Source organism: Mus caroli, chromosome 2 (genome assembly GCF_900094665.2).
Source record: "Mus caroli chromosome 2, CAROLI_EIJ_v1.1, whole genome shotgun sequence".
Taxonomy (NCBI): Eukaryota; Metazoa; Chordata; class Mammalia; order Rodentia; family Muridae; genus Mus; species Mus caroli.
Window position 1 is genome coordinate 144,280,480 of NC_034571.1, and position 15,947 is coordinate 144,296,426.

Sequence of the window (15,947 nt, forward strand, 5' to 3'; positions counted from 1 at the left end):
AAAAAAAAAAAAAAAAAAAAAAAAAAAAAAAAAAAAAAAAAAACAACCAAGACTTAAATAAACAAGGGAAGAAAAAATGAAATTAAAAGTAAGAAAAAAAATCTAAATTTCTTGAGCTGGGTGGTGGGAGTGAAGTGGAAACTTAAGGGTTCTTTAGGAAGTCAGTTGTGAGTTGTGTTGGGTGATGTTTTGCTGGTGCAAAATCGTGAAGGAGTGTTTCCCTGAAGTGGACACAGGTAAAAGAAGAAGACTAATGAAGTAAAGTTTAGCTGAAGCAGACACAGGAGAGAGGATGTTCTACTAGAGCAAGCATGTGAAAGGACACGTGATGAAGGACTCTTTGCTAAAAACATGCGTGTATGGTCCACATTACATAGTTGAGCTGCATTTGTCAGGACTCCATGGAGAGAAACGTACCAAAAAACTTCTGGTGGTGTGCTGCATTTTCTTGACACTTCGGTGGACTTGGGCTGATTGGCAAAGTGAGGTGAGCTGAGACAGGCAAGGGCCGAGGCAAGACAGGCGCAGGAGAAGGCACAGGAACTTACCTGACTCTGTTAACTGTCTATGGACCCTGTTGTCCTAATTGGGTTGCCTTGTCTGGCCTCAGTGGGAAAGGATGTGCCTAGAGGTGCCAAGGTGTGTTGGTACCCAGGGGGGATCTCCCCTTTCTCAGAGGAGAGGGGGACACGGTTGGGGAGGGGCTGTGTGAAGGGGGCTGTGAGGAAAGGGGCGTTGTGATCGGATGTAAAGTGAATAAATACGTAAGTTAATCGGGAAAATGATTTATCCTTTAGTTTTAATGTTTGGGATTTGGGAGTTAGGCTGAGCTCAATAAAAGTCACCTGTTAATCAGACCAACACCTCATGAATTCAATATCAAAAGTTCAGCATTGGACCTCAGGATGGTTATGCGGTAAATGCGCTCGTCACATGTTAGTGAAAGCTGGCCTACAACAGAGACTCTTCATCTCCTGATCTTCCTGCCTTCACCTCCCAAGAACTGGGAGGAGTCTTTCACTGTCATAGACAGCTTGCAATTTGTATATAAAATATCAAGGAGGAGGGACAGGTGATGTTGACCTGTAACTTAGCACACGATAGGCGAAGCTAAGAGGATCGCTGCGAAGTTATGGCCACCGTGAGCTGCACAGAGAGATCCTGTCTCAAAATGCCAAAGGATGACGAATTTCTTGATCATTTGCAAAAAAACAAACAAAAACAAAAAACCTGATCACTGCTTGAAACTGCTTTAGTAGCGATCAGCATGTATTGTTTGATCTAATACAAGATGAGACCGAAGAGCACTCAGGCTGCAACTGGCAGAGAGGCCTTTCTCTGGTTCCTTCTATTTTGAATTCCTTTTTTAAAAATTTCAGTCCCGTTCCAGAGAAACCATCAGGCTGTCAGGAACACTGTTCATTGGTGGCGTGCCTGGGCAGAAGGCCGAGCACTCAGTCGTGGGAGCCTGCCGATTGGTGAGCGGCGCTATGGAACTTGTTGCCCATTGGCTGAGTCGCTAAAGCGTGGGGCCCCCGCGCCGCCGTTCCCTTGGCAACCAAGGCCTGGAAGGGTAACTCAGGCGGGTGCCGCCCCCAGGTCCCTGCGCTGGGGGGCAGGGCGCCCTGCAAGAGAGTACCGCTCCTCCTCCCCTAGGGACACGAACTGCCACCTAGAGTGGAGGGTTGGGTGGATGTGTGTGTACAAACTATCCTCAAAGAAAGAAAACTGACCTGTAATTCAACCCTCTCCAGGCCTCCTCGGTTGGCGTCATTTTGAACCCCAGAGCCTGCCAAGAGAAGAGGATCCTGAAGATGAAGGCAGCAAGATCTGGTGGGAAGCCGGCACTTGCCCTGTGGACTCCTAGCGCCAGGGTTATGACAGCCTTGGATAAATACACACATTCAATGGTGTAGAAAGAAGAATGGATGTGTGAGTGTGGAAGTTTAATAGCCACTGCTGTGTGGCTCCTGTTTTATTTCTCAGGCTCAGAACTCTCCCAGAACCTGGGAGGTTGAGGGAAGTGCTACTCACCTAGGCACTCCACATCTCTTAGACACCCATCTACACTGAGACAGCATTCCTGCTGTAAACCGGAGGATGGGAACTTTATTTTAGCTCACAGTTTTGGTTCATCATAGTGGGCAGGGCAGCATAGACAAAGCAGACTGCCCAGCTGTGGCCAGAGGCAGAGAGACTGCTATGAAGGGTTTTTTTCTGAGACAGCCTCACACTTAGTCCAGGCTAGCTCAAACTTTTAGCAGTTCTCCTGCGTCAGCCTTCAAACTGTTGGGCTTACAAACACGTTGAGATTATAGTTTCCTACATCCAGGTTCCTAATCTCTCTTGACTGTGGATGTGCATGTACAGTCGCATGGAAGCTGTAGTATAACACTGGGTTTTGATCCTAGATCTGAGGTTTGATTTTGAGACAGTGTCATTCTCACTGGCCTACTGCTCACAGCTTACCAGATTGGTTAAGTATTTACTCCTGGCTGGCTCTGCACCTCGGGCATCTGCCTGTCTCCCCCTCCCCAGTGCTGGGCACCATACTTGGCTATTTTATATTTTACACGGGCCCTGCTGATGGGATGCAGGTTGTTATGCTTGTATGGCAAGCACTTTTTAACCTTGCTGCTCTCTGTTTACCCCCTCCTTCCAGATTCAAGGCACTGTTTCCCACCAGGTGGACTGTGTGCAGCTTCTAGTTGGGATCTTTCTTTCTTTCCTTTTCTTTCTTTTTTTTTTTTTTTTCTTTCTTTTCTTCTCTTTACTAGATACCTTAGAAACTCATCGCTGGGTTTGGAGTTGTAGCTCAGAGGTTGTCTTAGTCAGGGTTTCTATTCTTGCACAAACATCATGACCAAGAAGCAAGATGGGGAGGAAAGGGTTTATTCGGTTTACACTTCCATACTGCTGTTCATCACCAGGACTGGAAGTCAAGCAGGCCAGGAAGCAGGAGCTGATGCAGAGCCATGGAGGGATGCTCTTTACTGGCTTGCTTCCCCTGGCTTGCTCAGCCTGCTCTCTTATAGAACCCAAGACTACCAGCCCAGAGATGGCACCACCCACAAGGGGATCTCCCCCCTTGATCACTAATGAGAAAATGCCTTAGCCTGGCTGGTGGCGAATGCCTTTAATCCCAGCAATCGGGAGGCAGAGGCAGGGGGATTTCTGAGTTCAAGGCCAGCCTGGTCTACAAAGTGAGTTCCAGGACAGCCAGGGCTATAAAGAGAAACCCTGTTTAGAGAGAAAGAAAAAAAAAAAAAAAAAAAGAGAGAGAGAGAGAGAGAGAAAATGCCTTACAGCTGGATCTCATGGAGGCCTTTCCCCAACTGAAGCTCCTTTCTCTGTGATAACTCCAGTCTGTGTCAGTTTGACACAAAACCAGCCAGTACAGAGGTGGAGGGCCTGCTTTATCTGTATGTTCAAGCCTCAAGACTCTAAATAAAAATATCCCAAACAAGAATGTACCCTATGGGGGCTGGAGAGATGGCTAAGTGGTTAAGAGCACTTGACTGCTCTTCCAGGGCTCCTGAGTTCAATTCCCAGTAACCACATGGTGGCTCACCAAAGGTCTGATGCCCTCTTCTGATGTGTCTGAATATAGCTATAGTGTACTCATATACATAAATAAATAAATCTTTTAAAAATCTTAAAAAAAGAAGGTACCATATATTACATTATTTCCCTTCTTAAAAATTCTCCTGTGACTGATGCATCATTTTTAGACGTAGATTTGTTCTGTTCGTTCTCCCTCTCCTCCTCCTCCTGCCTCTCTCGCTGGTCTTGCTTTGTATGTAGCTCAGGCCCCCTTAAAACTTGCCATCCTCTCACTTTAGCTTAGTGGGGTTGGAGGGCAAGGGTGGGGCTGCTAGAATGACAGGCATGAGCCACCTTGATATTGGCTCTGTTGCCCAGGCTGGGCTTGATCTCATTATGTATAAAAATTTTGAGGTTAGCCTCAAATGTGCAGTTTTCCTGCCACAGCCTCCCAGGTGCAAGTGCTAGGATTCCAGGTGTGCATCACCTGGACCATGACACCTGGGACCCCACCTGGTGGGAATAAAGGTCTCCTAAAGAAATACTTGTGATCTCCCTTCGATACTTGTGATCTTCCTTCGGCTAGGAGGTTATCTATATGGTGAAACCCAAGAAGTCCTCAGGAGTCTCATGCTGGGAAAAGGAAATGATTGGCCAGCCAGTCATGCCAGCCAGAAGGGGAGCTTGTCTTCAGGACAGAGACCTCGAAGTCCCAATGACTCCCCGGAGCATCTCATGAGACCTGTTGGAGCACTGTGACAGCACAGTGTGGCTAGGACTGCTCGGTTATGTTCACCTCTATTTGAACTTGTTAGGACCCCAAAGATGGATCTGACCTACAGAGGTTCTCTTCCCAGAGTGGCCACATTGAATATATCTCTTCTCTCTGCTTTTCACTGTTGTTTGTTAAACTGCCCTACGATGGATTTTTGGCTGACCCTGGCTTGTTCTAGGCTCCAGGGCTCAGGCTCTGACCCTCACATGTGACAAAGATGGAGCCACACTTCCGACATCTTACCGGTGGTATTGGCAGTGGGTGCTTCATCGCAGCCGCCTGTCCTTCCTTGAGCATTAGCTTCAGCAGTGTGACCTCAGACTTCCAGGGGTGGCTGCCTGTCTCTTGAGAACTGGTAGCAGTCCTGGCAGCTCAGCTCTGTGGTGATCTAGAAGGCACTGTCAACCACCCAGCTCAGAGTCCATCCATTTTTAATACCTAGAGCGGCGTGTACACACACCTGAGCCAGTGCACAGGGTTTCACAGAAGTTTCTAGAACCTTGCTCTCTGATTTGCCTAGGTCAGCTGTACTCTTGCTTTCTCACAGTACACCTCCCTCCCTTCTTGTCCTTTCCAAGTCAGGTAAGGGTTTTGCTTTGTTTTGATGACAGTGTCTCACATGTAGTCTTGCTGTCCTGGAACTCACTATGTGTAGACCAGGATGGCCTGTTTCCCCAAGTGCTGGGATTAAAGATATGGGCCCCTACCACAGCCTACTTCAGGTATTTTCTGTGGGAAGCTTTCTCTGACCGGAGTCTGAACCAGCTTTCCTTGATCTAGAGACTTCACCCTTGCATGTATGTGTGACTGGATTACTGCTGAGTTCCAAATGCTTTCAAAAAGCCCTTGCTTTACAAATGTTGAAGTGGACAGGACAGAGGTCTGACCGGAAGCTCTGAAACAAAAAGCATTGTCCTTAGATATGGCCTTCTAGCCCCATCATCTCCTAGCCTTGTCTCTAGCCACATATGCAACCCTCAGCTGGCCTGAATCCATTCTGTACCTCGGGTATATTGTGGTAGGCAGGCACTCTATCTTGAACTGTGTGCTCTCTGCTCCTAAGATGTCTGCTTCCCAAGCCCTTGTCTTCCTTGTATGGTGGGTCTCAGACAAGACCTTGCCTCTTCTAGGAAAGACCCTTGCTTTAGATAGTTCTGGGGAGGTGGGTTTGTTTTGATTGCCACATGAAGTATCTTAAGATACTGGATGCGACTGTTCGAGCTGCCTGTTGGCTTGGTTACCTGTGCCCATCTCCACCGTAGCCCTATCTAGCAGATGGCGGCTCTACAGAATGCCACGCTAGGCCTGTTTGCTGCAGGGACAGCCTCTGGAAAGCTGAACAAATAAATTCACTGGTCAGGCAGCCTCCCAGAGGAATTGCAGTTCGGGGGCTGCGCTCTGACCGGGAGAGGAAGCTGGGGGGGAGGTTTGGTGTGTTCCAGCCTGAGCCTGGACCGCCCGCTGGAGGCCCTGGCGTGCATTCCGAGGGGGATGGGTAGAGAAGCTGTTTCTTTCTCGGGGTTCCAGGGGTGGGGGAGGGGCGTCGAGAGCGAAGACTCCTTCAAACACCAGCTCCTAGGCACACAGCCTGCTGGGAGGAAGGGGGTGGGGAGCGTGCTGAAAGCCCGCTTTCTCTGGGAGGCCGCTAGCCTTGTCAGAGGGAAGAATACAGGGAAGAGAAAGAAGGGGAGGGAGTTACTCTAGAGGGGTGAATCTGATGGCTTTCCATCCGAGGAAGGAGAAGCATTTGAGCTGGTTAAGAAAGCACGTTCCCAAGGATTTCCCAGGCCCCTGCTTTTGGTCAGTTCTGCAAAACCATCGTCGTCAAGTCTTGAGACTCCTACGCTGGAAACTTTATCCTTCTAGCATCAGATCTTCAGAACACCTAAATGGTGGAAGTCCTCCAAGCCTTTAGCAGCAGCAGGGAACCAGATATGGGTCCAGAGACCTAGCATCTACTTTGCCTACATGCCAACCTCACCCTCACGTATTTCCAGTTGTGTTCTGCGTGCACACAAAGACACACATCTGTCCCCAATAATCTCAGCGCACCCGGGAGGTCTAGGCTGGACTGAGAGTTCCAGGCCAGCCAGGACTCCACAGAAACCCTGGCTCAAATAAACAAAGCCCCACCCCCCCCCACCCCCAAACCTGAAAAGCACACAAACTAGTGAGACTAGTGAGCTGAGTGAGCACTGCGCTGGGTTTAACTAACTGTAGAAGGCCTGCAGGTTAGAGAAATAGCAAGTAGGGAAGGGTTTTGAACTCGAGGTCTGCAACTTCATCTAACACTTCAGAGAAAAAAAATACACAGTAATACGAAAGATAAATATTTATTCAGAACAAATCTTAACAATTGATTTTACATTCTAAGCCACGAGGAAATAGCAAAACAGCAAAGAGAAGACAACAGCTGAAGAAAAGCAGTTTACCGTTTCTCAAGCTAACTTGGTGACATTTCATTGACCCAGACCCTGTCCTGGTCTGTTTTCCCCAAGAACACTTTCTGGTTTGCAGCTCACTCGTGATTCTGAGTTAGAACCACCTTTCTCCTGAGGGTCAGAGGTTAAAGGCTGTGGATGAGCTTCTCTAGGGTTCCTAGTGGCTGAGGCAGAGGTGCAAATGTAAACGTCTGGTAAGTTTCTTTACTGAGGGGAACCGTTTCTCACTGGTGACAGTGATAGTGGAAAGGGATGGCCCCGGAACATTCAAGATGTGGTACTCCAAGGGCTGATGCAAACAGCCTGGAGTGCTCCTGGCCCCTTCCTTCCCTAGCTCCCAAGCAGCAGGGCGAGCTTTCTCGGCTCTTTCGGGATGATATCTCGACACTGCTGGGCTCCTCACGGTGGAGAGCGGACTTTGGGCCCACCAGTGTGGAGATTGTTGTGAAGTGTGAGAGGTAGTGGGATGAGCACCGGGCTTGGGGTCAGGGGACTCTACTGTGGGCTATCTGAGGCACCGCGCTGTGTACTTTGTCCCAGTAATTTAACTTCTCTGGGTTCACTTTATCTGCTGGAAAACCAAAAGGTTAGTTTAAAACACCGTCCGGGGAAGCAAAGGCAAGAGTTGGGAGGGTTACTGCACGTTTGCAGCTAGCCTGTTCTCTGAATGCAGCCGGTCCAAGCCGGCCAATGGGAGACGCACTGAGACCCTGTCTCAAAACACAGAACCGAAAGCAACACCCCTCCCAAACTCAAAACCACCTCTTGGGTCTTTTCCAGCAGGGAAGCCTAGGCTCCGTGATCCTGTAGAAACGCGGCTTCTTAGCCACCACATGGAGCTGTCACAATGGAGGGACTTTTTTTTTTGAGAGGCCCTTGGCCACCATTCAGAGCTTATTCAGAGTACACACTTCTAGCAACACTGTTTTCACAAAGTCTGATACCACACAGAAGCAGCAAATGAAAAGGGCCCAGCAGAGAGATGCAAAACGTAGACACTCGACAGAAGCCAGTCGATACCGTTTTGTTTCAACGAAAGACTTGGTAAGAGTGTCTATCCCGCGTTGGGCCCAGTACCCTGGGCTGGAGGCATAATGATGACCAAGGCGGCTCAAAGGGCAAAAACCTTTTAAGGAGTAAATGTACGAGGAGGGAGGTAGTAAAATAAAAAGTAAAGGGGGGAGGGGAGTAGACGAAAGTACCAAAAAAAAAAAAAATACAAAATGAGAGAAAAAAAATATATCTGTATGCAATGGTTCTGAATAGTTCTTACTGGCAAAAATTCACCATTTCAAACATGCCAAAAAGGAGCACACGCGGTTTAAAAAAGGCATAGAGAGAACGTCTCTGGTAGGTTTTAGAAATATCTCCATCCAAAACGATTAAAAAATGGTTAAAAAAAAAAAGTTTTGGCACTTAAGGGAGGGGTAAGCTGGCAGTGTGTTCACCCTGGCAGGCAGTCGCGCCTTCAGTGCCCCGCCACGCTGGTGAGCTGAGCTGTCACGGAATTGTGAACTGCTTTGGGACACTGGGCAAAGGCGTGTCCTCTTTTGCCACAGAGGTTGCACACGATGACCTTCCGGCAGTAAGGGCTCAGGTGCCCCTCTTCCCCGCACCTGAAACACCTGTCCTGCGTGCAGGTGCCGCTCATGTGGGTCCGCGAACCACACTTAAAGCACGTCTTGGGCTGCCCCTTGTACCAGCTGTAGCCCCTCTCCGCTCCCAAGAAGAAGGCCCCGGGCAGGTGCCTCACTCCCCCCTCCCCCTGGCGCAGCTCGATCTCGCACTTGTACTCCCCGGTCCAGATCCCGAACCTGTCGGTCACTTTCACGGGCACGGCCAGCACGTCGCAGTGGCGCTTGAGCCAGGTCACGATGTCCTCCACGTCCACGGTCTCGTTCCGGAAGAGGATGAAGAGGGTCTTCAAGCTGGACCTGCTCCGCCCCAAAACCACAAAGTTCTCCCAGCAGTCCTCCAGCTCTCGCTTCTCCTCGTAGACGCGGAGAAACAGGGCTAGCTTTTCGGCGGATCGGAAACTCACGTCGAACTCGCGGCTGCCGGGGATCTGAATGACCGCGTAGATGTCGTCAGGGTCCATGCCGATGGAGCGCAGGATGAGCGCGCCCACCACGAAGTCCCGGGTCGGACAGGCACTTTCGTCTCCCTGGAAACAGATGCGCACGAGGAAGCGGCCCTTACCCGGGCCCGCAGCCGGTGGTTCGTCCTGGAGCGGTCGCTCGGTGGCATCTTCGGTCGTGCCGGGCCTGGCGGGGGTCGCCATGGCCGCCGTCACCTCGGCCTTCTTCCTTCTACTCGGGTCTCCCGCGCCGCTCGCGCCCTTCTTCCTGTAAGCGTCTGACGCCTCACCCGTAGGGTCTCTGCGGCGGCCCTTTGGGTCCCCGCGAGCGGCGGGTGGGAAGTCGCCGGGGTTCGGGGCGGCCAGGCCCCCGGAGCTGCCGAGCCCGCTACTCACACCGCTGCCAGCTTCGTCGCGCCGCCGCGGCTCGCGGAAGTCGCCCTTCTTCTCCGCCAGGTTCTTGACCACCTGGGCCCAGCCCATCTTCTCGCGGACGCCCTCGGGTTCCTCGACGCGGGCCACGGGGCGCGCGGGGAGCGGGAGCTGAGGCCGGCCCCGCTGTGACTCCTCCTCCGCTCCGCTGCCGGTGGCCATGTTACCTCTTTCCCAGCATCCTCCACTCGTTCCCGCGGTCCGAGGTGCTCATGGCGCGCTCCCGCTCGGGATGAGGGATGAGGGATGAGGGCCGCGGGCGGCGTGGGCGACTCCCCGCCCCCGCTCTGAAACCCGACGCTTCTGGCTTCCGCCCTCTTGGAAGTCTTGCGTGCCGGAATTCGTGCCGGCCGGAGACGGCTCGCCTTGGCCCCGGCTCGCCTCCCCTCTGCGGATGGCGGCGCCCGCCCTACCGCTCTCGAGGGTTTGGCATTTCTCAAGCAGGCTTCAACTGCATTCCAGGAGCAGTGCTTTCTGCGCGCACTGTGAGGGCTCCGCTACAATCTCGCTCCTCTTTTGAGTGGCCTTCTGTGAAATAGCAAAAGAAATGGCGGCCCCCCAGATCTCATCACATTTTTTTAACCCACTAATTTTAGGTTATCAACACTTTCCAATGTACATGATAGGCATTTTCTCCCTCTTAGCGGCACACATAATAAGCCAGATTAGACCCGATTAAAAGTAGGTAAAGGCAGGTTTATTTGGAGACAGTTCTCACGTGGGTTCACCGATCTCACAGGTGGAGGTCAGCGAAGTCACACATCTGGGCTAAAGCAAGGGGGTTTTATAGAGTTTAGGGGAGGAATGATGAAGTCCCAACTAGGAGCCAGAATGGTATCCATACATGGTCAAAAACTAAGTCCCTGGCCAGGCACTTTTGGGTGGGTTGCTGGGAGAAGAATGATAGCTGGGAAGAAGAGTGATATGTTAGCAGGAGTTTTCTTCAAGGGAGGAGAGGTTGGAAGAAGGAGGGCAGACTGAGTTTTCCTGCTTGCTCAGGAAATGAGGGGTTCCAGCCTAACATCCCGACCTCTTTGAGTATAGGGGCAACGATTCAGATCTGGCTACTTCCTGCTGAAAAGGGGCAGCCTGGGGTGGGAGAGTCCAGCGTCGGTGGGGTCCTACTCATGGGGAGGTAAGAGTGTGGGAACATTTGGTTGACTGTTACTTGGGAAATTCTATGAATCTCTTCCTGGAGGAAGAGGAAAAAAAATGGTGCTAACAGAAAAAAAACAAAATTAGTATCATTTGCCCTATGAACAGGGCTGGTAGCCATGTGAAGAGTGAAGACTAGCTTCAGAAGGGACGGTAGGACAGGGTTTCCACTCCAGGAGTGGAGCCAGCAGGGTGTGGGCCTTCACAAGTGTTGACAGTTGGTGCAGGTGGGAGGCTTCTTTGTATAATAATTACATGTTTTCATGTCCCCCTTTAGGGGAAACGCTCTCCCTGCTAAGGGTAATGACTGTGATAGTTAGAAACAGTATGAGTCCAAGAGGAGAGACTATATTCTGTGTTCCTCAACAAAAATGGTAAATGCTGAGACCTTCTGGACAGCCCTTGAAGCTGTGGGAAAGAACTCTGAGAACACGAGTTCAAGAATACATCAACAGGATTTTTCAACTATGCAAAAAAAAAAAAAAAAAAAAGGATGCAATATGAATTGTACGAGGGGCTTCACGGACCTGAAAGAACAGGGCCAACTGCCCTAATGAGTCAGTAATGGGAAATGAATGGTAGAGGAAGCAGGGAGTAAAGAGTGGTGATCTCAGGGCAGGATCCCACCCAGCTAAGCTTATTGTTTGTGTTTACAAAGGCAGGTTGATCTCTGAGCTCAAGGTCTGTTTACAGAGCAAGTTCCAGGACAGCCAAATTTAGGCATTGAAGGAACTGGAAAACAAAAAGCTAACTTTCTCACCTAAAATAGCCTTTATGGGGCTGGAGAGATGTTTCAGTGATTGGGTACTGACTGCTCTTCCAAAGGTCCTGAGTTCAATTCCCACCAACCACATGGTGGTTCTGAGCCATCTGTAATGGGATTTTATGCCTTCTTCTGGTGTGTCTGAAGACAGTGACAATGCACTCACACATATAAATAAGTAAATCTTTAAAAAAAAAATAGCCTCTATGTCTAGATAATTCAACCACAAGTACTATACCCAGTGACTTGCACAGGACTAGCTATGTTAAACAAAGTTGTCTGGTTCATTTGTCTTGAATGTATTCTATATTCCTAAGAGTCATAAAATGCTGATTTGTGGGATAATGAAAAGGGAACCTGTGGTAAATGATTGAATCAATATGCAAATAAAATACTGGGCTTTGGTCTGCAAGGGAAAGCTACTGAGAGAGCTGTTACAGCTCTCTGGCAATGTTTTCTAACAGGTTTTCTGTCTTCTTTTTTTTTTTTTTTTTTTTTTTTTTTTTTTTTTTGGTTTTTCGAGACAGGGTTTCTCTGTATAGCCCTGGCTGTCCTGGAACTCACTTTGTAGACCAGGCTGGCCTCGAACTCAGAAATCCGCCTGCCTCTGCCTCCCGAGTGCTGGGATTAAAGGCGTGTGCCACCACGCCCGGCGTTTTTTTNTTTTTTTTTTTTTTTTTTTTTTTTTTTTTTGGTGGTTTTCTGTCTTCTGTCAGGAAACCCAAAGCTATCTGGAGAGCTATTGCAGCTCTTTTTGAATTGTTTCTAGCAGGTTTTCTGACCAAAGTCAGAAAACCCAAGAGCTGTCTTAAGCAGAGAGCTATCTCAAGCCAACTACAGAGCTACCAGCTTGCACCCATCACTGACGCGGAGTCCTTCCTTCTGCTCCTCCCAAATACCCCTTCCTCTGGACCCCCTATGCAAGCTGAGGCTGGTCCTTGGCAGAAGACTGTTAGAAAGAATGGAATGTGTTAGAAAGAATGGAGGTGTGTCCTGGTTGTATTGACACAGTTCTTTAGACCATTTATGGAGTGACTAGATCTGGGTCTTCACCAGGCCAAACTCATTGATGTAATTAATAGTAGCATCCTTTTCCCCAGGAACGTGCAGGTGTCACCCTCACTAGTCATGAGGATGTTAAGGGCCCTCTAGTTTTGTAGGGCCATTGAAACTAAAAGAATCTTATTCAGTTAGCACTATTGTTGTAATTTGTACTGAAACCCATATTGTAGAAAAGGTAGTAGACTTATACTCGGAAAACAATTAAAATCTGATTAGTACTAAAGCTCTGAACTGTTTTTGTTTGTTTGTTTGTTTGTTTTTTCCGAGACAGGGTTTCTCTGTGTATCTCTGGCTGTCCTGGAACTCACTCAGCAGACCAGGCTGGCCTCAAACTCAGAAATCCACCTGCCCCTGCCTCCTGAGTGCTGGAATTAAAGGCATGCACCACCATGCCCGGCTAACTTTGAAGTTTTCATACAATAGTTACACAGCAAGAGGGAGAATCTGAAACATTTTTAAATATTTTTTTTCTTTTTTTTTTTTTTAAAGATTTATTTATTCATTACATGTAAGTACACTGCAGCTGTCTTCAGACACACCAGAAGAGGGAGTCAGATCTTGTTAAGGATGGTTGTGAGCCACCATGTGGTTGCTGGGATTTGAACTAAGGACATTTGGAAGAGCAGTCGGGTGCTCTTACCTGCTGAGCCATCTCACCAGCCCCTAAATATTTTTTTTCATTTAAGCTTTTACATCTTTTAACTTTTATAATTTGTATATATCAACTTTAAAACATCTTTTTAGACTCTGTCATGGTTTGAATATGCTTGGCCCAGGGATTGGCACTATTTGGAGCTGTGTCCCTACTGGAGTAGCTGTGTCACTGTGGGCATGGGCTTAAGATCCTCATCCTAGCTGGCTGGAAGTCAGTATTCTGCTAGTAGCCTTCAGACAAAGATGTAGAACCTCTGTTCCTCTTGCAGCACTCCTGTCTAGAGGATCCTATGTTCCTGCCTTGATGATAATGGACTGAACCTCTGAACCTGTAAGCCAGCCTCAATTAAGTGTTGCTTTGGTTGTGGTGTCTGTTCACAGTAGTAAAACCCTAAGACTCTAAAACAGCTTTTGTTTAGATACTTAGAATTTAAGCTTTTATATATCCTCAGACCCCATATAAATTTCATCTCTTTTAATCCAGCTATTTATGAGACATAGATGGCTGATCATTGAGAGCAGTTATTGCAAAGTATATTCTTTTAGATAAAGAAATATCAAGAAGTTCTATAGAGGGCTGGTGAGATGGCTCAGTGGGTAAGAGCACCCGACTGCTCTTCCAAAGGTCAGGAGTTCAAATCCCAGTAACCACATGGTGGCTCACAACCATCCATAACAAGATCTGACTCCCTCTTCTAGAGTGTCTGAAGACAGCTACAGTGTACTTACATATAATAAATAAATCTTTAAAAAAAAAAAGTTCTATAGAATGTTTTTTAATCTAATAGTGAGGAAAATTGTGTGTAAACCTAGTACTAGCAGCTCTAGGAGGGAGAGGCGTGAGGCCTGACTTTTACACATGAAGAAGACTGAGAAGGCAACGGAAGCCTTGGTTTTTGTTGTTAAGCTGATCCTCAAACCTGTCAGAACCCCTAGAAGGATAAATTTTATCTGAGTAAGCAGCAGGTGCAGAGCAAGTAGCTTCCAAGTCTATTAAAAATGGCACGGACTTGCCAGCTACCTGGAGAGTCAATCATCCAAGGTTCCTCTGGTCGGTGGGGCATCCCTGGTGGCCATCGGGCCCAGAAGATCTTCCAGACTTTTCTGTGAAGCAGGACTGTGAAGGACTGTCTTACCTTATTAGGGAACGAACGCCAGTCAGTCAACTTCCCAGTGTTTTGCCCATCCACAGTTTGGACAGTGTGTAATCAGCAGTAGAGATCAAGGGCAGTTTACAGCCCAGTGGTCTGCTTCGTCACATATGAAGCAAACTCCAGGTGAAGGTTCTTCAGTGCCCATCTTTTTTGGCGGAGATCAAGGGTGGTGTCAGGAGCCAGTGTCTCTCTATTACAAAAAGCTTTTTTATTAAACATTATCAATGTCATAGTCTGTAAATCTTTTTTTTTTTTTTTTAAAGATTTATTTTATTTATTATATGTAAGTACACTGTAGCTGTCTTCAGATGTACCAGAAGAGGGCATCAGATCTCATTACGGGTGGTTGTGAGCCACCATGTGGTTGCTGGGATTTGAACTTCAGACCTTCGGAAGAGCAGTCGGGTGCTCCTACCTACTGAGCCATCTCACCAGCCCCATAGTCTGTAAATCTTTGACATGTTTGAGGACCATTTATCTACAGTATATATAACAATGTTATTTGGTTTTTGGCTCTTTAGTTTTTGTTTAACTTTGAAAACATATATAGGAGGCTAAATAAAGCTTATTTTGGTAAATAATCATGACTATAAGTATAGTTAGGAACATATTAAAGAATATAATTATGAGGTAATCATTAATTGTAAGTTTTAGTTATGTTTAACAGTTTATGATAAGTGTTTATATGATATATTTAAGCTGAAGGTAGTGTTAGGACAGGAAAGGGTTAATAGGTTGGGAAAATGACAATTTTTTTGGCTTTTAGGCTAAGGGAACCTTGGCTGAGGGAACTGTTATCACAGGTCATAAATTGTACTGAAGCTTATTTGGTTATCACCAATGTAGAATTTAGCTCTAGGAAGGGAGGGGAACAATGCATTGGGCTTTTTTGGAGCCATATCAGTGAGGAAGAGGTGGGGTTGTTGGCATGGTACAGTTGGAACAAGGTCTGGGACCCATGGGGGCTGGAGAGATGGCTCAGCAGTTAAGAGCACTGACTGCTCTTCCAGAGGACCTGAGCTCAATTCCCAGCAACCACATGGTGGCTCACAACCATCTGTAATGGGATCCGACGCCCTCTTCTGGTGTGTCTGAAGAAAGTGACAGTGTACTGAGTACTCACATACATTCAATAAATAAAACTTAAAAAAAAAAAAAGTTTGGGGAACCATGGCAGCAACGGGGGGGTTGGGGTGGGAAGGGTGAGGGGTCTTGTGGGGGAGAGGGTTTGCAGTGGGATGGTTTAGAGGGACAAGAGTGACAGTTGTCAAGGAGTGGTGGAGAGGCTGATGTGCTCAGTACATGGGCATTGAGGCCTCCCTGCCAGGCCAGGCTGGACTGTGCAGAGTAGGCTGGGTTGACATGGGAGTGAGCATGGCCTTGCCTGGTGGGCGAAGAGACAAGGGAGGTTAGCAGGATGGGGGTGGGGTGCTGGTGCTTCACAGGGGCTCAGGCAAGCTGAAAGGAGGAGTGTGTGTGTGTGTGTGTGTGTGTGTGTGTGTGTTTGGGGGTGGGGGTTATGTTGCAAGAGCCAGGGCCATGTGGAAAACATAGCGGGCTGAAGAATCGGACTCTGTAATTTAGAGTCAACTTCACAGACAAGACCCACATGTACCTTAAGAGGACTAAATTAGCAGCCTGGTTTGGAGGAACCATTGTAGCTTGTGCTGATTCGGTGGAGCCTTGAGGTTTGAGCTGCTGCTACTGATTCATGTGTGGTGTTCATCCAGTGGGCTGCACTGCTGCTGCTGATTCATGTGTGGTGGTTTGTTAGTGGACTGAACTACTGATAAACGGACAAAGATGATTGGAACCACCCCAAAGAACTATTTCTAAACAGGTCCACATGCTCCTTTTTCCCTTTTAAGGTTTATTTTGTACTACCTCTGGT

At 48.1% G+C, this 15,947-nt stretch overlaps 1 protein-coding gene and 1 non-coding gene across 2 annotated transcripts; one reads left to right on the plus strand and one right to left on the minus strand.

Moving 5' to 3' along the window:
- Positions 1-6,642: 6,642 nt before the first annotated feature.
- Zcchc3 (zinc finger CCHC-type containing 3) lies at positions 6,643-9,738 on the minus strand. The gene has a single exon (XM_021156612.2). It carries the CDS (start codon positions 9,428-9,430, stop codon positions 8,228-8,230), a length of 1,203 nt encoding a protein of 400 aa, XP_021012271.1. The 5' UTR covers positions 9,431-9,738; the 3' UTR covers positions 6,643-8,227.
- A 2,185-nt stretch (positions 9,739-11,923) lies between these two features.
- LOC115030449 lies at positions 11,924-11,986 on the plus strand. Its single transcript, XR_003836046.1, has one exon. It is a non-coding gene; the product is annotated as a U7 small nuclear RNA (small nuclear RNA).
- Positions 11,987-15,947: the final 3,961 nt, after the last annotated feature.